The sequence below is a fragment of the Ahaetulla prasina genome, chromosome 2, assembly GCF_028640845.1.
Source record: "Ahaetulla prasina isolate Xishuangbanna chromosome 2, ASM2864084v1, whole genome shotgun sequence".
Lineage (NCBI taxonomy): Eukaryota > Metazoa > Chordata > Lepidosauria > Squamata > Colubridae > Ahaetulla > Ahaetulla prasina.
Genome location: NC_080540.1, coordinates 172694342 through 172719855, shown reverse-complemented (window position 1 = coordinate 172719855; position 25514 = coordinate 172694342). Strand labels below are relative to the sequence as shown.

The following is a 25514-nucleotide window of genomic DNA, read 5'->3' as shown; positions in this document are numbered from 1 at the left end:
CAGGATTGTAGCCAGAATCCAAGACAAATTGTGCTTTTCACTGGATTTTCATATGTTCCAATATGTCATTTTTAAATACTTACCCTATTTCTAATAGTGGGGGTAAGAAATGCTCTTTGACTGTCTTCAGAATGGACATAAATTACTCCATGCCATTCACTTGATTTTCTTGAAAAGTACCATCTAGTGAGAACTATCCTCTGACCCTGTCCCAGCAACTTTCATCTTTCTTGGCTACAGAGCAAAGGGCTCCCTTTCAACAGCAGATGTGTAAAGAGGCAAGAAGAGGAACCTCACTTATACTAAACATTGCTACAAATTTATTACAGATTTGTCTTTCAAGTACATTTTGAAAAGTAACAACCACTTTTTAAACATGTGAATACAAATTAAACACAAAAATCATACATCCCGGTGGCAACGCAGTGAGGTGGGTTGGGGAGGGAAAAGGAGGCGGCAGCAGCTGGAGTGAATGAGAGCAAAGAGACAGAAGCAACAGAGTTAAGGTCCTTTGCACTTGGGAGCTGTGGCAGTGACTATTTCAGCCACAGGAGGTCCAGAAACCTGGCCCATAGCACCTCTGCTTACAAATGTAGATACGTTGCTAAGAAGGGGCCAAGCTGTAAGACCCAATCTCCTGAGCAGATTGAAAGAAAAAGCTCCCTGCTCTCCTGTCAGGAAATTAAATATTTTATTTAAAAAAATTATTCAGAGTACAGGGTAGAAGTAAAAGGTAGAGGAGCCTGTGCCATTTTAATAAGGCACCCCTCAAAATAAAATCTTAGATGGCTTTTTGATTGGTCTTTTCCTTGAGGAACGGGACATGATCCAAAGTAAGTCTGCTATACCCTGAACAGCAGAAAAGGCAACGAAGGAATCAATGTATCTGCCAAAGTAGGAGGTGCTAAGTGAACTGTTGACTGCTGTGCTGGAGGCATTCCCTACCTCCCAAAGTGACTGACTGGTTTCACAAATCAACAGCCCCTTTTGCGCTAGGGGAAACTCTCTGGGACTGGATGTTCAGATTACTAAAGCAAGAAGCTTTTACACTTTGCAGGAAGTCTTCTCTAAAAGAATTGCCAAGTACAATGTAGTGCCGTGGGCGACTAACAAAAGAGGCAAGACTGCTATGAGCAAGCAGGCATAGGAGGACAAGGAGCTCTCCCACTGACCCATCAAAGGCCAACACCTTCTGACCTTTTGTGGAAGGGTCAGACTTTTGTAATGGAAGGGGAAAATGCCACCCCTGCAGAGTGATGGAAACAGCCTGGGACAGATTGAGAAACCCATCTCCGTAGTTAGTTGCCATACTCCAGAAGAACCCCTGCCCAGCTCTAGCAGGATTCCCCTCTGAAGAGACATGCCAGTCCTGCCTTCAGCACAGTATTCAGAAGGGAGGAAAGCCTGGAAGCTAACAGCTCAATGACTTGGCTGGCAGGCAGGGAAGGCAGGCTGGGGAGGCTTTAGAGCAACTGGCATGAGGTCTTCTTGCGCCCACGTTTGGCTTGTAGGGCAGCTCGGGTTGCCATCTCAAACACTTCCCGGACTCCATCCTTTGTTTTGGCAGAACATTCCAGGTAGCCAAAAGCACTAATCCTGTTGGCCATATCCCTGCCCTCCTCTGGCTTCACTGGTTCCTAAATGAGAAAAAGACAGTGAAGAATGGTCTGCTACGGATTTGGAAAAAAATAAAACAAAAATATTATACAAGAATCCCAATGTGGCTATCTCCAACGGAAATAATGAAACACCCCAATTTATTAGACAAGATAATTAGATACAAGAAATTACTAAATGTACAGGGAAATTTGAGAACGAAACAAGAAATGGAAAAAGCGATAGGGAGGGAGGTAGATTGGTGGACATACACACAAATACAATCAAGATACACAGTGGATAAAAAATCATACGAAATACAAAGAGAGCAGCAAGAACTGGATAAAATTGTACATGGAACAGAGTTAAAATTAATCAGTAAAATATATGAATACCTATTGCGATATAAAATGGAAGATGAAGTGGTTAAAGAAACAATGATCAAATGGGCAAAAAACTTCGGATACAATATAGAATTGGAGAAATGGGAAAAATGTGGAGAACAAATATAAAAATGACAATATCAAGGAAAACCAGTTGAAAATGTTTTATAGATAGCACCTTCTACCTGCAATGCTTGCTAAGATGTACCCAAATAGCTCCACATTATGTTGGAAGTGTAAAAAGATATATGGAACGTATTATCACTTATGGTGGACACGTCCAACAGCAAAAAAATTCTGGGTTAAAATTAACAAGTGGCTGGAAGAAATAACTAATCAACATATAGACTGGAGACCAGAGACCTTCCTGCTGGAAATATTCAATACGAAATACAGTAAAGAAATAGGATACCTAATTCTACATATAATAACAGCTGCCAGAATAGCATATGCACAGAAGTGGAAAAACAAGAATATACCAATGGAGGAGGAAGTGATAAAAGAAAATCTTGGACTGTGCTGAGATGGATAAACTAATGAAGGAGTTGAAAGAAAAAGAAGAGTCGGAATAGTATGGAACAAATTGTATAATTGGCTAGAGACTAGAAATACTAAAAGTTGAAAAAAGGTGAAAAGCTTATATATACATGTATATAAAATGGCAATGAATAAAATAAAATGAATAGTTAGAAGGATAGATAAGATAGAAGATATAAAGAAACAAGGGAGAACGGGACAAAAAAAAGTATAACTAAATGAAACGAGAGGGGGAATAAGGATGTAAATATGAGAAGAATAAGGAAACGAAGCTGATGTAAAGAAGGACTACATGTTTTATGCCAATGTATGTTATGTATTGTTGTTTTTCTTTTGTTTGTTCCTTTTTGTTAAAAAAAAAAAAATATTAAAAAAAGAGCGAAAAGGACAGTGAGGTCTCCTGTACTTCATACTGAGGAAGGAAATAAAAAGTAAGTAGCATTCAGCAAAAATCCAGCAATAAGAATTATAAGCTTCCACAACTAACTTTCATTTTAAATACAGATCTTTTTTCTCTTAACAGATTCTAAAGCATTCCCATTTTAAAGATAGTAGTAGGTCCAGAAAGAGATGTTAAACTATTGACTTCACCTGCTTCATCTTGGCTAACTCCCGACGTGTATGTTCATCATTACGCAAATCCTTCTTGTTTCCTACCAGGATGATAGGCACATTGGGACAGAAGTGCTTGACCTCTGGAGTCCACTTCTCAGGGATGTTCTCTGTATAGTAAGAGAACATAAATGAACTAACACCTTTTCATGAGAGGCTCTAATTCACTGAGTAATTTGGTTATAAGACAATATTACAATTGTGACAGAAAATCTGTGAATCATTTACAACTATCTGTAACCTTGCAGTAATATTGCAACTTTAATAAGATCCTAGTATCTTAGTCCTATTAATACATAAAGACATTTGGGTTATACTAACAACACATGGAAAATCATTTTTATTTCAAAGTTTTTCCAGAGCTAATTTCTGAGAAGCATTTGCAATTTAACTATTGCTTCAAAGAAATGTAAAGTCCTTTCCACTTCCTGGAACATTACTGAAATCCTCAGAAAAGGAACAAATTACAGTAACAGTATTGCTATGGAGAAATATAGTAAACGGCACAATCATATTCTACTACATCCGTGAAGGCAAACTTATGGCACGCGTACCGGAAGTGGCACGCAGAGCCATCTCTCCAGGCACGCAAGCCATCACCAACTGTACTTCGAGGTTCCGGTGCGCCGGCCAGCTGGTCTTCACATGTGCAGGTGCGTACCGGAAACCAAATGATCATCTTCAGAAAACTGCTCTTCAGTTTTCTGCCATGTGCGTGCGCATGCCCACACACACTCTCGATTCGGCACTTGGTGCCGAAAGGTTTGCCAACACTGTACTACATTGACAATTTTGTTCAAGAATAGACACCATACATATACTAGTATTTCTACACAGATAAAGGAAAAAGGGTAAAAAGCAAATCTGAGGACTCTACTTTCTTTCCTGTACCAGGAATAGACAATCTGAGGCCCTAGGACCGTGATGGCGAACAGCTGATTTTCGGGCCTTCTGAGCCCATCAGAAGTAGGGAAACAGGTTGATTCCTGCTTCCGGAAGGCTTCAGGGTGGTGAGGAAGGCCTGTTTTTCTCTCTCCCCTGGCTCCAGAGCCTCTCTAGGAGTCTGGGGAGGGCGAAAACGGCCAGAGGTCCTCCAGAGGCCAAAAATGACCTGTTGGCCAACTTCTGGTGGGACCGGAAGGCCATTTTTTGCTGTCCCCAGACCCCAGGGCCTCTCTAGGAGTCTGGGGAGGGTGAAAAGGCCTTCCCCACCCCCTGGAGGTCCTCCGGAGGCCAAAAACGGCCCAATTGCCAACTTCCAGTCCCACCTAGAAAGGCTCTGGAGCCAGGTGAGAGAGCAAAACGGGCCTACCGGGCCATCACGTGCCAGGAGGGGGGGGGGTCACACATATGCTCAGGGGTAGGGTGCATAGAATTATGAGTGTGGGCATGCGTGGGACATACACACTCCCGCCCCTACTCCTGGCACACGATGACAAAAAGGTTAGTTATCACTGCCCCAGGACAAACAAACAATTAAAAACCTAAATGCAGTCTCCAAAGGCTCTCCATTAGTCTTCTCTGAAATATAAATATTTGATAAGTAAAACAATATTTAGTGTAACCAACAAACAACGTATTATAAACACACAGGGCCATCAAATTAACTGCACTCAATTTTTAATTAAATAAAAAAGGAAGGAGGGTTTCTTGGTTTGATTTACCATTTTCCGTGATTCCAAATTTTGAGTGTGGATCTCAATACACTACTCAGAAGGAGAATAGGATTCTCTGCCCCACCTCCCAATTTAAATATTCTTATTCTATACAAAATGAGAGATTAAAGACTCACCTAAGCTATCAGGGCTGTCAATGGAGAAGCACATGAGGATAACATCTGTATCTGGATAAGACAGGGGTCTCAGGCGGTCATAATCTTCTTGTCCAGCTGTATCCCACAAGGCAAGCTCTACCTGTACAAGTATAAAGTTGGCAAACTTTAGAGACATGGTCTTAAGAGGACATTCTGAAATAAACTAGTTGCTCACGCCATTGCATCCTTAGAATGGTTCAGCGAAACAGCTCAGAATCAAAGCACAGAGTATTAACTGAATTCAAACGGGGGGAAAATGAAGATCTGTATTTTATTTTTACTGTATTTCAATTCTTTCACACTAATTTTAATTCCTGTTCTTAAGCAGATACAACAAATTGGAGAAGGTAATCACACTGCATAGACCAATCCAAACGGAGAAAATATATTTAATCTCAGATGTGCATACTGCCTGGTCCAGTGTCCAAAGCAATAGGTAAAAGGCAGACTCATAACTTACGCCATATTTCAGCAGACACAGCAGCATTCCAAAACACATACCCCAGAATTAAATAATTTATTTTTGTTTCTGCATATATGCAGAATAAAAATGTATCTTACGATCACTCCTTTCCATCAACTGCGTTTTGAATTTCATACTCCAATAGGATTAGATGATTCTTGAAAATCAGCAAATTACCTGTTTTCCATCCACTTCAATGTCGGCCACATAGTTCTCAAACACAGTGGGGACATAGACTTCTGGGAATTGGTCCTTGCTGAAGACAATAAGGAGGCAGGTCTTTCCACAAGCTCCATCTCCCACAATGACAAGTTTTTTGCGTATGGCAGCCATCTCTACTAAAAGAAGAAAATTTTTCAGCAACTGTTTGTATGGCTCTTGGTGTATTTTTTTTAATAAGAAGTATTAAATATTGTCCCACTTGATTTTATTTTCAGATGTTCTTACCTTAAAAAAAAAAAACTACCATGCTACAGGGACTCAAGTACAATCTTCAGTTCAAACTTTCTGGATCCTCATATTTATTGAAAACATTTCTATAGCTCCCATCTTATATCAAACTTTGGGCGGTTTCCAACCAACAGTGACAGCCAGAACAAAAAAGGTTGTAAAATCAAGCACGGTGTGTGTGTGTGTGTGTGTGTGTGTGTGTGTGTGTGTGTGTGTGTGTGTGAGTGATAAAATCAAGAACAACTCACTTAACCACCATCTTGCTTATCAACAGAAATTCTGGTCTCAACTGTGGTCGTATGTCAAGGACTACCTGGATACCTGTGGAACTAGAACTTCAACTGCAACCTGAGAACTACCAAATCAATCTTATACACTGAATGTAGCCCCGCCCACCCCCACCCCGCCTCTGCTTCCCAGCAGTTTACCTCCTTGCAGCAAGCAGCAAGAAGAAACAGCTCCTTTCAGCTTCAGCACAGCCTAATTAGCACAAGTTGATTGGATCAGCCTCCCAACTCTCAGTTGTTTTACAGAGGCCTCTGCTGCTTGCTGGGAGCAGTTTTTTTCCCTATGTTTTCAGCTATGCTGAAAACGAAAACAAAAGTAAAGCAGGCTGTTTGCTGCAATGAGGCAAAATTGCTGGGAGGCAGATTTCTTTTTCCTGTTTTCCTCGCCAAAAAAGGTAGGTGTGTCTTATAGTCCAGAGCATCTTATACTGCGAAAAATATGGTTTATACCAAATAAGGTTAAGCAAGCACTACCTATAAACTTTGTTGGTCCCAAGGAAGACAGAATTCTAACATGAATCCTTCATCCAAGAATTTCCAAAGTGGCAGGGCAAAACTTAAAAGTAGCAATATGAAATTAAAGCTACAGGTAGTCTTCAATTTACAATCACAATTGAGCCCAAAATTTATATTGCTATATGAGACATTTGTTAAGTGAGTTTTGCCCCATTTTATGAATTTTCTTGCCACTGTTGTTAAGTGAATTGTTGCGGTTGTTAAGTTAGTAGACTGGTTATTAACTGAATCTGGCTTCCCCATTGACTTTGGTTGTCAGAAAGTTGCAAAAGGTGATCACATGAACCTGGGACACTGTAACTGACATAAATATGAACCAGTTGCCAAGCATTTGATTTTTGATTATACGACCCTGGTGATGCTACAATGGTTTTAAGTGTGAAAAACGGTCATCACTTTTTTCAGTTCCATTGTAACTTTGAATGGTCACTAAACTGTTATAAATCAAGGACTATCTGTACAATGATTATCCTAAATTCTATCTCATCATTTACCAACATGTAAAACTTTATTGGCATATAGAGGGCTTCCCATTTTATGCTTATTTTAATCAGAATGAATATAAAGCCACACAAACAAAAGTCTGTATATCTCAATGCTACAAATCTGAAATTTACTGCAATTTGAGTTTGGCTCCAATTACATATTTCATTTCCCTGTCCTAAGACTACAACATTCAATTTCATTGGAATATCAATAATCTAAAATCTGTCTGGAAATAATCTTTATCAACTACGGAAGCTAGGGAGGAGGAGGAAAGCATCTTGGGAGAGGCAGGGTGAGTAATTACCCTGTAAAATATTGATCTTAACTATTGTAGAGTTGCATAAAACAGGATTGTTAAGTCATGTAGAAAGTCCTCTTGGCTGACAGATTATTACCCTGAAACTAAAATATATATATGTAGATTTGGGCAAAGATAAATCATTATCAGCAAAAACTCATATACAATAATGGAAAAGTAAGCAAGTAGTAAACACTGTTTCAATGTTGGGATGCACACTGCGCAACTCTAGCAGTACAATTCATTCCTGTGAGAAGAAGTGCTGTAGGAGAATTTCTACAAATGTTGATGCAGAAAGCAGGCAGTCATCCTTGAGATGCCCAGACATCTTATTTAAAACGAACAGAGGGATACAAACCTTATTTTAAAAAAAACACATAGAACTGGCTGGTGAAGGGATGCAATTGAGCCAACTTGTCATTTAAACAAGTTAAGCACAATTTAAAAAATTAAATCTCAAGAGTTTCCTTTTGCACTGTTGGCAACCAAAGTCTTATGGGAATTTATACTAAATATATAATAATTAACATAAAACATTAACAGTTCAAATTTCATTTTAACTGTTATTAAAAGTCTGTTCTTTAAAAAATGTGGTGTCAAGGAGGCTATTTTCAATTCAACAGGGAGGACACTCCAGAAATTTGGGTGTGAGATGGAAGAAGTTAGATATTATGGTTGACTGTGGAATTTCTTATGCCACTGTATTTCCCCGAAAATAAAACCCTGCCTTATATTTTTTTAACCTCAAAATAAGTGCTTGGCCTTATTTTCTGGGACGTCTTATTATTTTGGGGCGCATGGAGCAAGATGGAACTCCTCTTGCCGTCTTACCTGATTTTCAGCTCTGCATTTAAGTATTTTCAGGGGGAGGCTTATTTTAGTGCATGCGCTCAAAAGCCCGATTGGGCTTATTATCAGGGGATGTCTTCTTTTCGGGGAAATAGGGTAGTCCTATTGCAAGTGAAAGCTACATTGTGTACATAATATTCTGCACCAACTAAAGCTTCTGAATGCTCAAGAACAGCCTCAGGTAAAGTGCATGGCAGTTCTCCTCTTACTCCTCATTTAATGACCATTTGTTCAGTGACCATTCAAAGTTACAATGGCACTGAAATAGGGAAACTTAAGACTATTTCTTAATAGTCTTTATAAGACTATTTCTTAATAGTCTGCAGTGTCCCCATAGTCACCCAATTGTGATTCAGATGTTCGCTAACTGGATCACTATTATAACATTGTAATGTCCCACGGACAACAAGCAAAGTCAATGGGGAAGCTGGTAGGAGGTTGAAAATGGCAAATATATAAAGGTAAGATGCTGCATCTGTGCAGGATTCGCCTAACAATAGGACTGCTGGAACTGCCTTGGTTAAGTTGGTGCAGTCATGTGATATCATGCTTTATGACCGCATTGGTTAGCAGTGGAGTTCCTCTCCCAAACACTATCAGCAAGCAAGAATACTTGTATTTTTCAAAATGATTAAATCCCCATTTTTAGCCATTTTATTTTTGATATCTATGAAATTATACGGTATCTGAAATGCATGCTTTGAATCTATAATAAATTTTTAGAATCCATCTCTATCTGTAAGGATTCTGGGCAACATGTAAATATATAACCCAACTTACAACATGGAAATAAAATTCCAAGTATATACCTCTAATAGGTACCACTGCCAATCACTCATTGGAGCCAAAAACAATTGAAATGAAATAGCTTTAAGTTACTTTGGAATGTTATAAAAGAGCAGGAGCTAAATATACTTCAGGAGGAAAGTTCTAAAGGGTGATGCTTATTACAGAGAAGACCTGCTGCCTGAACCACTCCCATACATTTTTTCTATGGGCAGATACCTTCAACAGGCTTCCTCTAAATGACTGGACTAGACAGGCAGATTTAGTTTTACCCAGGCCCTGACTACTAGATCCCAAGAAGGCTTGATGGTTAGGCTGCCATACAAAGCCAACAAATATAATAACCAGCTATCAGAATTGGCCCTGCAAGCTTACTGGTAATCAATGTCTTGATGATGTTTATATAAAGTATTATAGCATATACTATGCAAACCCAGCCAATAGTGACTTATTTAAAAGCATTAATAAACAAACCATGGTTTAGTAAGATGGGTGAAACGGGTTAGCAATTATATAGGTTCTAACTGTGTGCAGCTGCTTTCAGTTTAATTTAACTATTGCTACTTTAATATAAAAAACAATTTATCCTTAAAAACCTGGAATTCAATGATGCCTGGGGAAATGTGGTTTTGTGTATCTGTGATCAGCATATGTCAAGCACAACTATGCAACATCAGATGTACAAATCCAATCAGACACGGATGATATCATTTAGTAACTGTTTGCAGTTAAAAACAGCAATGAAAAAAGTGATTTAGGATTGGTCCTTGCACTTACTACTATTATAGCATCCCTATGGCCAAGTGATCAAAATGTTAGTGGTTGGCAACCAACATGTATTTACAACAGTTGCAGCATCCTGTGCTCATGTGATCACCATTTGCGACCTTCCCAGCTGCCTTCTGACAGCAAAGTTATGGGGGAAGCTGGATTCACCATGTGATTTACAGTGACATACTTAATCATGGCTAAAAAAAAGTTGTAAAATCGGATGTGACTTATTTAACACCAGCCTTGCTTAGCAATAGAAAATCTTGTCCCAATTGCAGTAGTAAGTCAAGGACTACCTGTTTAACTATTGGCCATGCTGGTGGGCGACTGATATCAACTGCAACTCAGCAATAACCAGAGGGCCAAACCTTGATTTACAGTAAGACTGAAATAAGCTTTTACTATACTTTTATTTTTAAAAGTGTATTTAAATTTTAATTTGCATTAAATTGCAAATTAATAATGTAATACACATTAGTAAATGTCATATTATCAATGCTTATGAAAAATAACTGAATGAGTTAATTGGTATTTTCTACAGTCTGACTCATTAGATCCAAAACAGAAGCTTTTTTTTTTCCCCAGGAAAATTTCTCATTTGCTCACTTCTGATATCTGGCACTGCCAAGTCTAATGTTGCTGGAAACTTACATTCTGTTTTTAAAGATGAGAAAGTTTTTATAACATAGCTCAAGGTTAGTAAGAGAGTAACTGAATAGTGAGTAAATGCTTTGGATGTGAGGATAAACGTATTTAAAGCTAGAAAATATCAGGTGTTCTAAAAACCTTTTCTCATATAGATGATAAAGAAAATACAATTTGCTTGACCAACAGGTACACTAAATGCTTGTTAAAAGATTTTAAGGCCAGAACTAACTGATCATATTCAATTCCACATGAATCCTGAAAAGAGTTCATACTGTTAGAGAATTCTCCATAAAAGCAATAAATGTTAACCCCTCCCTGGTGCTAGACTGCAATCATCAAACACAATTCCAATTAACAAACTCTAAAATTAAGCTATGCTGTTCTCAACTAGTATATGATTAGAGTCAACATCCTCAAGTGACTCAGCAAGTTGGCAAACAATTTTATTATGATTTAATTAAGAAGCACAGGGAGAGAGCGCTAAAAATATTTCCTATTTTTAGTCACCAAAACCAGACCCAAAATTCTACTATACGGGATTTAGGTTGGTTTCCCCAGAATTTAAACTCAAATCAGGTCTCCCTTTACTCTTTCACTATAATGGAATCTCCTTTCTTTATATTACTTAGATTTTTTTTTTAAAAAAGAGCCACAGATAATGCCCATTTACACCCTAATGTCTATGGAGATTCTCAATCATCCAGGTCATGATTGTCCCAATGTTGTTTTTAAAAAGGGAACCGGATTTTCTTGGGCTTTTTCCTTGAAAATGTTTTGCTTCTCATCCAGAACTGAAAAAGTTCTTGGATGAGAAGTGAAACAGTTTCAAGGGAAAGAAAAAATCAAGACAGTCCAGTTGCCTTTTGAAAAGCACCTTTGGAACCTACAATAAAAATAAGCATCATCCCAGTGATCTCAGAAAGCTTAAATATTCAACATACCATTTCAGAGGGCTAATTCACAGTAACAGTCCACCTGCAGAAAAACTTTTAGATAGCTCACAATAAAGAACTGTAGCAACTCAGTATTGTGGATTTGACAGCATTTTGTTTCTATTCTCATACACAATGTATCAAGATTAATATTATTATATTGATAAAACATGGTTTCTGATGTAAAGAATATTTTAAAAATTAAGATTTTTTTAATACATTTGCTCTAGAACTAAGAAATCAATAAATTGTTGGATATAAATATTCCCATATTTGAAGAACAATTAGGAGATAAGGTTGAGATGTGTTTTATATCCATTGTGCAATCCAGTTGCTGTCCCTGTATTACACGAATATAGAATACACTAGGTGAAAGTTTAGTAAAGAAGAATAATCAGGATTTAACAATTTGCAGCCTGAGATTACTGTTGAATTCCAATTTATCACTGGTTCTAACCAGAATAGTGGATAAGTAATTGACCATAAACACTTGATCATAAACAGTAAGAGGAAAGTATCACACAATGACTTCTCTCATTTAAATAGATAGGATCTATTTAGTTCATTGCTTTTGTTGAATAATGGCTGTAATAAATTGAAACTGAAATTGCTGGATCTCAGAACTTTTGAAACAAACTAATGAGTAAATAAAAACAATTCCTCAAGAAATTCAATACAAGCAGGTGCTGAGCTGAGGAATCAGTTTTCAGTATCAAAATAAGTTTGTACCCAAGTTTTTAAATGTGTTAATGTATCTTTATTTCAAAATTAAACAACTCCTAATACAATTTAGAATAGGCAGTTTTTCCTGGAATGCTTAAATAATTCAATCAATTCTTTGCTGATCTCCTGTGCCACAAATCTTCCAGAAAGTTACCAGATCCTGACTGACTTTTGCCCACCTCTGATTTAAAGAAAACAAAATTAGATAAGGGGGAATAAAGAGAAGCTGGAACATTTTACACTTTTATGTGGATGTGTCCCCATTTTTTTCCAGTGGGAAAACAGAATCTTGCACACTGAATTTTCTCTACCAATACTACAGATTTTGCTTAAGTGAGAATTGTTATAGGGTTGCCCTAAAAGACAAGATCCATAGACAAGAAACACTATTAACAGAAAATACAAAAATCTACCAATCTACTAACAGCATAATAATTCTCATAATAATACATAATGCAAATATCGACAAATATACATATATATTCAAGACACAAACATACAAAACCAAATCTTAATTCCTGAAAACTTTCAACTTACATGTAACTCAAAGAAAACTGATTAGAGAAATAATGTACTGCAGTATATGCAGCACATTTGCAAATTTCTACAGAACCTATTTCACAAAATTCAACTTAAAATTTGACTCTCAAATCGGACAAGTCCTTGTACAGTACACGACTGAAACTTACTGTACAAATGTAATTACCGTACAATTAGTGTAATAATGTGTGTGTTCTCATAAACTATCCTTCATATTTACAGATGAAAAAGCTTAGCCAATAGATTAAGATGAATTACACTTTTTTACCATAAACATTGTGATCTTGGTTCTTCTCTCATTTTCAACTAGACAAAACAAAGATACTGTTACTGGGGAAGTGATAAAAGTTTCGTGTTTAGTTTTATTTATTGTTATTGTCCAAACAGGGATCAAAACACAAAGATTTTACCTTACAGTGTTCTTAGGACAAGAAAATACTGCTTATATTTTAGGAGAATCTATTTTTAACAAGAAAGCGGAAATGCGTTTTGCAAAACTTCCAAAGTTCCCAAGCTTCCTATAGTAACAGTAAAACTGTGATGTACAAACTTCTCTCTCTTTGTGACCGGGATAAATTAACATGGAGCAATTAAAAGGTTTGCTCTTTTATCGTTTTCACTACTACACCATGCAAATCTGTGACCGCCAAGAAGCAGGCGCCAGAGACTACACAAATATTACGTACAAACAAGTAGTTGGGTCTGTCATCCGAAGTCACTTCAATTGCACTGTGAAAATAGCCGAGGAAAGAAACGCAGGAAAAAAAACCCCACCACAACAAAAACAGGCGGCTGGCTTCCCACCTCTCCTCGAAGGGAATTTCCAGATCGCCTTTAAACCAACTTTATGGTGTAAAATGGAGATTTCCGAATCGAGCCGGAAACCAGCGGGTGTTGTTGGTTGGACTCTTTTTTTTTCCTTTTCGCAAGCTACCCCCGCCCCAAAGCTACGAAACTAAGCTGTGCGAGCGCGAGGGACCTCGTATATCTTCACCCTTCGACTTCGTAAATGAGACCATCCCCACCCAATCAAAATCCCTTCAGTTTCCCCCCCCCCCCCGCACCGGTTGGGAGGGAGGCACGAGCCGCCCCACCGCCAACTGTCTTCTCTTTGCGCATGCGTCCCAAGCACCCCTCCGATTCCTTCCCACCCTGCATCCAACTTTACCCCAACAGTTTTTTTTTAAAATAAAGCTTCAGCCCTTTAACTTTGAAGCCCCCCCCCCAACTTCTAAAATGTTCGCACCCTCGGGAAAACAAAGTATCCCAGAGGTTTTTTAAAAAAAAATCTAATCTCCCACAAATTGCCTTACCGGTTTGGTTTCACCCAACTGCCGGCTCCGCCCGGCTCCCCTGACCGCCGCCCGGACTCTCTACAGCTGCCCCTTACAAACCCCACCCACTTCGTGATTGACAAGAACCTCCATCCTATTGCATAACCCTATGCAAACTTCTTGAAGCTCTGCCGTCATATAAAAGAGGGCCGAATCCGCCCCATTTTCAGATTGACAATAGAGGGCAAGCAATGGGAAAGCACCATGCTCTCCAACTTCTGTTTGATCGTGTCATCGGGCGCTGTCCGATTCCGGAATGATGGAACCCGACGACCAATCGGCAGCCAATCTCCAGAACAATCTGATAGGCAATGAATAGGCACCAATCGTGCCTGGATTAAGTAAAAATGTATCCAACTACACACGGAAGGCGGGCCATTCCTTTCCTAGACTTTGTTGTAATTGGCCGTGTCTTCGCGGCCAATAAGGACGCATGAAGAAAGTATTGCAGTCATTTCCCGGCAAGGGCGGGATTAAGTTGGAGGCCGCGCCCGTCCAGTGATTATAGGATCAGCACAAACCAATGAGGTTTTCCCGGCAAGCTCCGCCCCTTTAACCCTTGCGAACAGGCCCGCCCCAACCGACGCATGGAGTTTACTTCCCGCCGTTATGGCTCTCCAAGACAAAGTGATTTTCTAAGGCAGCCATTTTGGAAGTTTCTCACTCGCGCCCCCAGAGGCCAATGGACGCGTTTTCTTCCTTCCTCCGCGAAGAGCTGCGAACAGATTCTGTGGTAGTTAGAATTGTATGAATTCACTTCGGGAACTGGGATGCTCCTCTACCACCCCGGATTCAAGGGCTATCTTAAAATGAAGGCGCAATGGAGCAGGGGGAAGATTCACTTTCGACAAACATCCAAACTGATTTCATAAGTAACTACACCATTGATCAAAGTTGAATTAGAAGAACCCGAGTGTTGTGATTTGATTGGTGGTGGTGGAAGGATGAGGTGAAGCAGACATATTGAGGACCTGTATACTGCATGAATCAAGAAGAGGGCCGTGAAAATATTTGCAGATCCTTCGCATCCTGGACATAAACTGTTTCAACTCCTACCCTCAAAACGACGCTATAGAGCACTGCACACCAGAACAACTAGACACAAGAACAGTTTTTCCCCGAAGGCCATCACTCTGCTAAACAAATAATTCCCTCAACACTGTCAAACTATTTATTGAATCTGCACTACTATTAATCGTCTCATAGTTCCCATCACCAATCTCTTTCCACTTATGACTGTATGACTATAACTTGTTGCTGGCAATCCTTATGATTTATATTGATCATCAATTGTGTTGTAAATGTTGTACCTTGATGAATGTATCTTTTCTTTTATGTACACTGAGAGCATATGCACCAAGACAAATTCCTTGTGTGTCCAATCACACTTGGCCAATAAAAATTCTATTCTATTCTATTCTATATCTGAGCCTTTTTTTGTCTCCAGCCGGTAGACAGGCATGCTCTATACTTGCAGGCTGCAACGACAAGCCAGTGTTGGCAACTTTACCAAAACATGCCATAAGTCCAAACTGAATTGCAATTCTGGAGTGTTATGCACCAAGACAAATTCCTTGTGTGTCCAATCACACGTGGCCAATAAAGAATTCTATTCTATTCTATTCTATTCTATTCTATTCTATTCTATTCTATTCTATTCTGGTATGCTTTGAGATTGCAATTCCAACACATTTATAGGGAAGAGTTGTGGTTTGCAAACTACCAACTGAGAATTGCAGGGAAGTTATTCAAGCCCAATTATGTGTACAACTCAAACTAAAGATGGAAGAATTAAACTTCATATAGGTCTCAGTCTTGGAGAGATGCTAAAAGTTAAAGCTAGAAATTTCTGGCAGCCAGTAGTCCAATATTACATAGAAATATATGGGCAAAAGAAGTGAACATGATAGCCAGAAGAAGCCTACAATTAAACAATTATATCTTGTGTACAGAAGCAATTTAAATTTAATCTAACATTTTAATCCGTATTTGGATGTTGGTACACCCTTAAATTCCATCGATCCTAGCTAACATCCTAGATTTGCAATCAAATAGCAGAAAAAAGCTAGCCTCTTTTCCCCTACGTTGCTTTACAAAATTTAGTGAACTCATTGCACATTTTTATGGCAACACATGCATCTGAACTTTTTTTCCCCTCATAGCAATTTTTTAAAAATGTTTTGTCTCCTGCACAAAGATTGAAAAAACTGGTATCTTGAACCTTACTTTAAACATTAAGCCCCAATTCAATCACTACATGTGGATTTTAGGAAAGTACTATCCGGGTTTATAAAAACTATCAGGATGATAATATTCTTTGCAGTAACACAGGATGTTTATAGAACTGAAGTGCAATTCCTTTCACATCTTTGACAATAACTACCACCTTTGAAATCAGTGTCATCTGATCAAAGTGGCCAATTCTGTAAGTTTTTTTCTGGTATGAGAAAGGCAAGTAGTAGTTGGAAAATAAGTTCATCACTCTGTTAAAAAAAAACGTCCATATAACTGACCTTTCACAAGTTTCTGTGAAAATGCATTGGGGAAACAAAACTGATGATGTTCTCACAAATGCATTTGGTTAAAGCCTGTAACTGAAATTCCATTAGAACTTAGTGGATAAACCATCCTGTGAACTGTTTGCTTTTGGCATGCATGATGTGAATCCAGCTTGTAAATTACAATTTTACAAACATGTTATATGAAGACAGCCATCTGCGGTTCAATAAATTCTACCAAGCTGGCTTAGCATGTTGCAAACTCATCAGTTGTGCCACTGAAAGAGCAGAATATTTCATTTAATTATAAAGTTGTGAAAATATGTGAATAAATATGAATATCAATTATCATCCATGAGGCTTCTACAAATTCTAAAGTAGTAGCAAAGCTGCGCAGCTTTCACATTCCAGCTGCAACTCTAAATACAAAAATTGCACGCTTGATGCATATTAAGCTTAAATATATCCTGAAAAAATTGCTTTCAGGGTCATATTGAGGAGCATCTTTACCACAGCAGCCACTCAAACTACGTAAGTACACATATTGTTTTTATATTGTAGAAAAGTAAAAATAAATAAAAATGCTACCCAATTTCTGAAAATTGAGATTCCTTTTTATGACCCATCCAAAATGCATGGATTCAAAATCTAGACTAAAGGTGGTAGGCTGTAAAGCTCATGTGCGAAGTGAGAAGTTTGGAAACTATTATCACTGAAAAGTAGTCGAAAGAATATTTCTTCGTAAACAAGGAGCTTTATATAATCATTCATCCCTCTAGAGCCCTAAACTTCACTGGATGCCAATCTAAGAAAAATTAAAAACAAATAATGAAACAGCTTCTTCATAAATCATATAACAAAGAACTGATAAACGATGATTGACTAGATTAGGATCTTAGCCAATGTATAGAGCCAGTGCTTGGACATAAAGGAGTGAAGCTGCTTCCAGCCTAGTCTGTATACGTGCACTTAATTTCATAAGGAGTTAAGGATAGACAGTATGGTTGTCACTGTATTATTCCAGATGTCACAAACAAAACAAGCAGCAAGATAACAAAAAATTCACAGCAGATTAGAGGAAAATTTTTCAGACAATAGCATTAAACACCTGATTATCGTGGAAACAAACTGCTTTCAAAAATGAGAAATTATGGTATAAATCAAGTTAAATTAAGAATTTGCTAGCATACTAGGAATGCCAAGCATTTGAACTGGGATGAAGTTTTATGTTATGTACATAGCAACTCTCCCCATTCCACTTGAACAATAAAGGACTACTGGCTTTTGCAAATGTTTATTGACTCATTTACTTCTCTTATCAGTTCTGACCTACACTTTCTACCCACTCGTATCCTCTCCCTCTCCCCCGCAAAGCCAGCCCGGGCAAGTTCTCAGAATACAACAAAGGGGCATTTCCTCTTACTAGCTGCTTCCTCAGGATGAGAGAGAACAGCAGCTTCCCTTACTAGTGAGTAATAGAGATGAAGGAGAGGTGGTGGTCAAGGAGTCAAAACACAACACGACTAACATTAACAGGAAAGGACAGAATGGGAAGTGGGTGTTAAGGCGCCTCAATAACATGACATAACTGCACGGGCTAAGGATAAGAGGGAGCAGCCGCAGGAGTGGAGAATTTCCCAGGCCCTGATGGAGACGAAAAAGGAAAAAAAATTCCTAAAAGATTACAAAAGTTATTTCATGTTTTGAGTCACTTTAACCGTGACAGGTGAGGGAGGGAGGCAGATCCTCCTCCACACTAACAGTCCGTGGCAGGCAAGTGGGCAATGCTAGCAAGGGGGCTGCTAGCGGATGGTGTAGCGCACATACGGCACCTCTGTGTCTTCGCCACTGTCATCATTGCAGCACAATTCAAAGACGAGGGCTTTTACATGACGCCCAATCTTCTTCTTGGAAACTCTGGTGACAATCTCCGTCATCCTGGAAGGAAGAAAGGAAAAAGACAGCTGTCAGGCAGATGCAGATTCAATTGAAGTAGTCAATGCCCTCGCTCATTCTCTTAAAACAATACATACGGCTGATCATGGCGCTCCTTCAGCTTGGCTGGCTGCATAAAAAATGAGTAAAGCATAGAGACTCCTTGGGACAGCATTGTTATCTCCAGCTTGTACTCTTTCTACATGTGGGAAGGAAAGAAAAAAAAATGGTTCTTTACTGAAAAGGTTTTCATGTCCATTCCCAAGCCTCTTCTGAAGCTATTAACATATTGTGGCAAATGGTGACTGGGACACTCTCAATGCTTACCTTGAAATAAGCCAGAAACTCACGCAGTGTCATCTCCTGTCCATCAGGCTGGATACCCTGCACCTCAAAACGGTCCCATAAAGTCCATTCAGTATTATAGTACTGAAGAAAAAATGTAATACAAGTGTCAGTTGCTACAGTTAATGCTCAATAAAAATGCAACAAACACAAAAGCAAAATTCATGGTCATTTACTCCATGTAAGAAGGCATCATAGTTATTCATAATTTCTAACTTGTGAGGACATGGGAACGTTCTTAGAGCCACTCTTTTGATTTCTATCTCTCTATCCAAATAACAAACAGAGAAAACAGACAGAAGTATTTTCCTCTTACAGATGGAGATAATGAAAACAAAGCAACACGTACACAAACAAAAGAAATGGAAGAGGCAGTTGCATAAAATTCTTAGAAAGGCTGATTTACATAAACTTCCAAGAGGCTTCAGCATGCCTCTGGCTCTCTTTTCCTTTCTCTATCTTAAGTTGCTACGGAAATATGTTCCACTTGTCAAAACTTACCAAAAAATAAAGGAATTTTTTTTGACAAGCTTTAGTAATATTCTTTACATGGTATTCAAAGAAGGGACTATCAAATGCAAGTTCAAGAGATTATTTTTTCTATTTAGTACCAGAGGCCACTTGTGTAAACAAAAGAAGATGAATATACATGTTTGAAAAAAGTCTCCCCACTCACCTTGTTCTTTGGGCAACAAATCGGCTCAGAGAAGCCAAAGAAAGGCAATGCCAGGTTAAGGAAACCATTCTTGTAAGATTCAAGTCGCTTGTGGCCCTGTATTACTTTGTATAGTTCTAAACAAACCAAGCCTACTACAGCTGCAGTCGTCGTGGCAATTGCAGGTATAATTTTCCCTGCAATCAGCTTGCTCTGAAAGGAGAAGACAAAAGAGCTTTCTGATTTTTTCATTTTTATTTTAGACCACATTTAGGAATTCAATGAAGTGTCCACAGCTTTTCCTCACCAGTTTTTCAGCCAGGTGAGGTAGGTCAAGCTAAAAAAGAACAATTGGCTCAAAATCACCCAGTGAACTTCCATAGCTGTGACTCAAGTATAGGAAAAGTCTGCACTGTGTCCCTCACATGCCTAGTACATTCTACTGTACATAACCTTTATCCATCACAGTAAGCTTACCTTATGCCGGTCAGCAGGAGGAATATCATAATTTTCAGCTCGCAAGTTAGAAGCAGCAACAATAAAATCCATATGGAAATTTGTGTCATCATCCTGAAATTTAATACAAATGTGATCATTACAACCAGCAATGTCACAGTCCTCAGCGTTCTTTTGGCTGTGGGACCTGCACAGTAAATGCCAGAAAATGTCTGAAGCAGCTTGCTAGCCAAACCGGAAGCTTACCATGGCTTCAAAACTGAACAGCAGAGATCATTTCTGGTATCATTTGCATGCCAGATTACAGTTAAATAACAATTTATTCATCTAAAAATGCCTTACCTTTTCAAAATCAATTGGAAACATCCTGAAGTCATGAAGTTGCTGAGGACTCGGAAGTGAAGATTTTAGCTCTTCTAACCGACTATCATCTAAGAAAAATAAATGCATCAATTTCAGAAAAGACTGATACAATGCATGTCATCTCTTTCTCAGCAACCTAAAACCTTTTCTGCTCTAAACTGATGTAGTGCATTGCAATCTCAAAGCCCATAACTTGTTTAGTAGACCAACTCTGGCTTAAATCCATGAAAAGCATTTCAAAAAAAAAAACCTATTAAAATCTGATAGTAATTATGCAAACAGCACAAGAATTGCTCCAGAAATGAAACAGTAAATCAAAATATGGATTGTGAAATTGTGAGAGATAGCAACACTTAAAGAAGAAACTGGGCCTTCCATTCAATAGAATCAAAATTATTCAGAAAGAAGACTTATTCTCACTCAAAGCCTGGCATTCTTTGCTTTTCTTTAGTTAAAAATCTTGCCTTTGGCAGTCTCATCTCATTCCCAGTTCTTACCAACTGAAGCATTGGCATTCTGTAGCTCCTGATCAGAGATATGGATGCGAACACCAGACTTGGGAGTGAATTCAGGAACTTGCACCTGGCACAGCAGCTCCACAATAGCTTCTCTGTCTTTAGTGCCAGTGATGCCATATGTTTGGGCAAACAAGTTTGCAGCTGCCACTACATAATCCATGTGCAAAGGCTGTGGAGGTAATGTTAGTTGAGTCAGATTGGCAATTTTTCTGAATGCAGCCTTTTTAACTAAGCATTCTACACATGACCAGATGAAATTCTACTTCAGCAACCAGCTTCTATCTAAACTGACTAGCCAGAGTGAATCCCTAGATATATGTATACAGTTTACATACAAGAAAACTGATTATCTACTCCAACATAATTATATCATCCCTAGGTTTCGCCCATTGTCTTCTAACAAACTGCCTTATATGCTACATCCTAGATGCATATTTTTTCTCCTGAGGATTATATTCCATGCATCTGCTCTATAGCTTATGCAATAATAATAGTTGAAGTGCCATAAGCTTTTTTTCTATTAATAATCTATTCCTTTGAAGCTACAATAACAAGTCAGATGAAGCAAAAGTTCCAAATTAAATGCTGGCGATCTATCACAGTGCCTTTAGCCAAAATAAGCAAAGAGAAATTATTCTCATCCCTAAATATGATAATCAGATCTTGAGTAGAACCATTCATAAATTATTTTGCACAACTTTTCTTTTATCCCCTATAACTCTCTAGGAGTGATCACAAGCTGCCTGAGAAAGGTAATTTTAGACTTCTGATTATCTCAATGTTTAGCAAAAATATCTTTGCATCTCACTGACTAATTCATCAGCTAGCAGTCTACATCTTTTTCAAAATGGATAAACTGTAAGCTATATTTCCTCCTCCTAACCATGCTTCTATTTTTATAGTTTTATTTTAAGACAACATATATATTTAAATATAGATAGTCCTTGACTTACAACCATATTTAGGACCAGAATGTCTGTCACTAAGCAAATAAAGTCATAAAGCGTCATATCATGGGTGTCAGACCTGTCACAACGTAAATCTCTAAATAGAAATGATCTTTGGTTACATTTGTTGAGAACGGTGTAGTTTATTAGAGATCAAGCGTATTACAGTATTGCAAAGCCAGAATTGAAAATCGCCCACCAAAATCCCCAAGTTCTACTTTTTCCTCCTTTAACCGTATCTCATTCCCCCCACCCCAACCAATTTGGTTCAAGCAAAATGTATTCCTAACGGTCAAGCAGAGTTTGGAATGCAGCCCCTTCCTTATTCCAGCTGGGTAACCTTGAAGCAGAGTCTCAGAGGAGATACAACACTTACTTTCATTTCCAGAAGCATTCCCCATCTCATTCCCCCTCCCCAGAGTTCATGGCAGTCTGTCACTGCATAACAGCAAAGCACAAGCAAAAACAGGTGGCAGCTGACAATGTGACTGCAATAATCACTTAGTGACAGCAATCTCAGCACTTCCCATTTCCGTTGTTAGCGGAGAATTGTGAGTCGTTAAGTGAATACACATCCCAAGCCAAGCCATTGTGGACTTGGATCTCCTTTAGCCCTGAACCTTGGTAAGGTAAAAGACTGCTCCCTCTCGAACTCTCCCCACCCACATATTTTCTCCCCATCTATGGTGACTTTGTGGAGTGGCATGTAGACCATGAGCCACACAGCTTTGAGGCTGCTTGACATGCTGCAGCTCTGGAGCTACAAGAAACTTTAGTGCCATGCAAATCCCTTTGCAGTGCAAAGCCCAGCCCGGCCCAATACCACTGTGTGAAACTGCTATCCAGGAAGCCCCAGCTGCCCCGGTCCAACCACCCTTGCTGCCTTGCACTCCAAAAACCCTGTTGCTCTGCATTCTGTCACCCCAGCTGACCTTTGCCATCTTTTTACCCCGATGATGATGAGGCATGCCTGCTCTAACCTGTGAGTTCACATCAGGCCATCTGCTCCAGGTCCTGTGGGGAAACTGCCACGTGTGAGCTGGGGGAGAAAGTCCCATGTGACCAGCAGGTGACTTGCAAAGGGCCAGGCCAGGCATGCTTCACCAGCAGTAGGAGCAAAGGGCAGTTAGGGCAGCAGGGGCCATGGAGTGCAGGGGATCCCAAAAGGCATCAATGGGGTAGGGTGGGGTGAGTTGAAGTGCCTTTGTGGGCACCCAAATTTTGATCACGTGACCTTTAGAGATTGCTCATGTGTCTTACAAAGTCCCTGTAATTTCAAACGGGCGCCAAACAATGGTTGTAAGTCGAGGACTACCTGTGTAAATGCCAATATTGCACTTTGTAAGGGCAGAAGACCGAAATAGGAATCTTTCTTCTATCACCTATCATCTAACTAATATTTTTTTCAATTTTCAAGCAGATCACGATGCTTACATTTTTGACATCAAAAGTGAGTGGATGAGGACATCGCTTTGGACCTGACCAGAAGAGGGTTCCTGAATTAGTTTTCTGAAAAGAAAAATGGAAATAGCATTAAAAGGACAACAGAACAAAATCATTTTACCATTATATAGACGGACTGAGGCCATGACACAGGAATCCTTACCAACTCACCTGATTTGGGGGAAAGTTGTGCAGCAACTGACGAATATTATTGCTATACTGGGTATGCCAATGATTACACGCCCAGGCTACACAGTCAGCCCAGGATTTAGGACGGTCAGTCACTAAGCTTTTGAATACAGCTTCCAAAACCTCTAAAGGTTGAGTGCCAGGCAGCTTTTGGGTCCGCTCCATGAATTTGGCGTCTCTGGAGAGAAATGAGAACTGGTTCAGTGATTTTCCCTGAGGCTAATAGAAACTGCAAACCATACCACTAAGATGCGTATTTTCAACATTCTGAATCAGTTGGCTTCTTCAGCGATTATCAGGAAGCATTACACATTATTGAATAGTGTCAAACCTACTGATGCACGGAGCTATACTTTAGTATTTATAATGAAAAGTTAACCACCTTTAGCCGATTTTGGGCCCTTAATACAGTATAGTACTTACGTGATATACTGGTTGACATTTTCTGCAGGCTGCTTGAAAAGGCCTTCAAATTCATCACGGGCCCACTGGAAAATAAAACAACAAGAGTTCCAACCTTGACACAGGAATTAAACCAATTGGTACCAAGTGCTGATGTTTGTAACAGTAGTTTGTTTTGCACTAAACAGAATTATACAAAATAAAGTATCACACAACAGTTGATACATAGAAGTCTGCAGGACCTTCTAACAAGGTGAAGAGAAGATCCAGTTTGCTCCTTATAGAGAGAGGAAGCAAGAGCTACAGGCAACATATTGAAAAACAACTCCTTGACCATGTCAACAGCAAGATCATTCTACCAAAAAAGATCACTATCACACTCTAATTATCACCTTCCAACTACCCAAAAAAACAAAACCCATTACTGTATTGCTATCAAATGTTTGTACATTGTGATCTCACCTGTAGAGTATGCTCGATAGCATTAGGAAAATTCTTCAGTGTACAGATAGGGATAGATTTTTCAGGTGGATCTTGGCTAGAGCTATATGATTCTGTTAGGAATGGGATCACCACCTGGATGTTCCCTTTGGTCCCCAGTGTCCCTGATTCCAGCAGGGGCTTGCGGTAATAGACACAGCGACGATCCATGTACATCCCTAAAGACAAGTATACAAGAAAATTGTGAATGATTGCCAGTCAGGATAGCACTGGAGGTTAAAAGCCTAATTGGATCAATTATATTTTCAGTGCTTGAAGCAAGAGCACTTCATTTCCATAACTATTGTACTTGCTGTGAGACCACTTATGATCTAGAGAGGCACACAAATCTAATCTTCAGTCACTTAAAACCAATTCATTTTTTAAATCTAACAATTGGAGATAATGTAATCTCCTTTGATAATGATTTGGTTTGATTCAGTCTGAACCTTTGGCAGTCTTTCAAAAGTCATTGGAGCCAGTCACATTCTTGCCTATTCTTCTAACACTGTAAACACAATGGCATAAAGTTTCACTACACTGATCTGTTATACTTCTATCCCTGGATATGTTTCTAACATTAAGATGAGTTCGAAAACCATGTGCAGATACCTACTTGCATCTACATTGTCCAGTGCATTTGCCACCCCATCAAGATTCTCAAAGAAGTCATCATCATATATACGTTCGGTGTCTGGGCCTACACGATCTTGGTGGCTTGTGATGTGAATGTTTGGGTTCATTTCTTTCACAGCAGCTGCTGCTGTATCAGATTTCATTTTCTAGATAGATTGAAACATTAAGTCTTACTCTGGGTATAGAAACCTCACATTACAGCTTCCAGAATATCACTATTTTTTTAAAAAAAAGTAAAAATAAAAAGCAAACACAATATTCAAAATGGATCACAAAATGAAGGTTTCTGGTTTAAATTTGCCAAAATCAACTGTTAAACCTCTAAACTCCCAAGACAAACTATGACAATTTTTCACCAAAAGTCCGATGGCTGACCCTTCTGTAACCCCAGAAATCACACTCCTGATACTAATGGAACTGACCGTAACATCCCAAGGTCGGAAGAGGAATTGCCGGTTGAGATTGGACTTCTCAATAGTGTCCATGTCAGTCACAGCCACCTCTCCCCCTTGTCCGCATCCCAGACCAATCATAGCAAAGTTCTTCAGCAATTCACAGCCAATGGCACCAGCACCAACCTAAGAGAGAGGGGAAAAAAATGTCAGCAGGTTGCTTGGATGGAT

The 25514-nt window shown here is 39.0% G+C and overlaps 2 protein-coding genes across 6 annotated transcripts in view; both read right to left on the bottom strand.

The window, feature by feature from the left end:
* Nucleotides 1-297: 297 nt before the first annotated feature.
* On the bottom strand, nt 298-14162 carry LOC131190059 (transforming protein RhoA-like). 4 transcript variants are annotated; one of them, XM_058166933.1, is made up of 5 exons: nt 14004-14162; nt 5582-5742; nt 4921-5041; nt 3108-3238; nt 298-1637 (listed from the first exon to the last, which is right to left on the bottom strand). In XM_058166933.1, exons 2-5 carry the CDS (start codon nt 5735-5737, stop codon nt 1464-1466), a joined length of 582 nt encoding a protein of 193 aa, XP_058022916.1. In that variant the 5' UTR covers nt 5738-5742; nt 14004-14162; the 3' UTR covers nt 298-1463. The 4 variants fall into 4 exon arrangements, with proteins under 4 accessions (XP_058022916.1, XP_058022915.1, XP_058022918.1 ...); XM_058166932.1 differs by having other exon boundaries at nt 5582-5739; nt 14004-14160; XM_058166935.1 differs by lacking the exon at nt 14004-14162 and adding an exon at nt 13377-13703.
* Nucleotides 14163-17521: 3359 nt separating this feature from the next.
* Nucleotides 17522-25514, bottom strand: part of UBA1 (ubiquitin like modifier activating enzyme 1) — a 39997-nt gene continuing 32004 nt past the window's right edge. For both annotated transcript variants that reach the window (XM_058166931.1, XM_058166930.1), the window contains exons 14-26: nt 25314-25469; nt 24872-25037; nt 24238-24434; nt 23797-23861; nt 23356-23551; nt 23176-23250; nt 20774-20963; nt 20256-20344; nt 19935-20027; nt 19479-19670; nt 18785-18886; nt 18556-18656; nt 17522-18460 (exon numbers count right to left, since the gene is read on the bottom strand). In XM_058166931.1, the coding sequence (XP_058022914.1) occupies nt 18325-18460; nt 18556-18656; nt 18785-18886; nt 19479-19670; nt 19935-20027; nt 20256-20344; nt 20774-20963; nt 23176-23250; nt 23356-23551; nt 23797-23861; nt 24238-24434; nt 24872-25037; nt 25314-25469 (1758 nt within the window). In that variant the 3' untranslated portion in view covers nt 17522-18324. The remainder of the gene's footprint in view (nt 18461-18555; nt 18657-18784; nt 18887-19478; nt 19671-19934; nt 20028-20255; nt 20345-20773; nt 20964-23175; nt 23251-23355; nt 23552-23796; nt 23862-24237; nt 24435-24871; nt 25038-25313; nt 25470-25514) is intronic.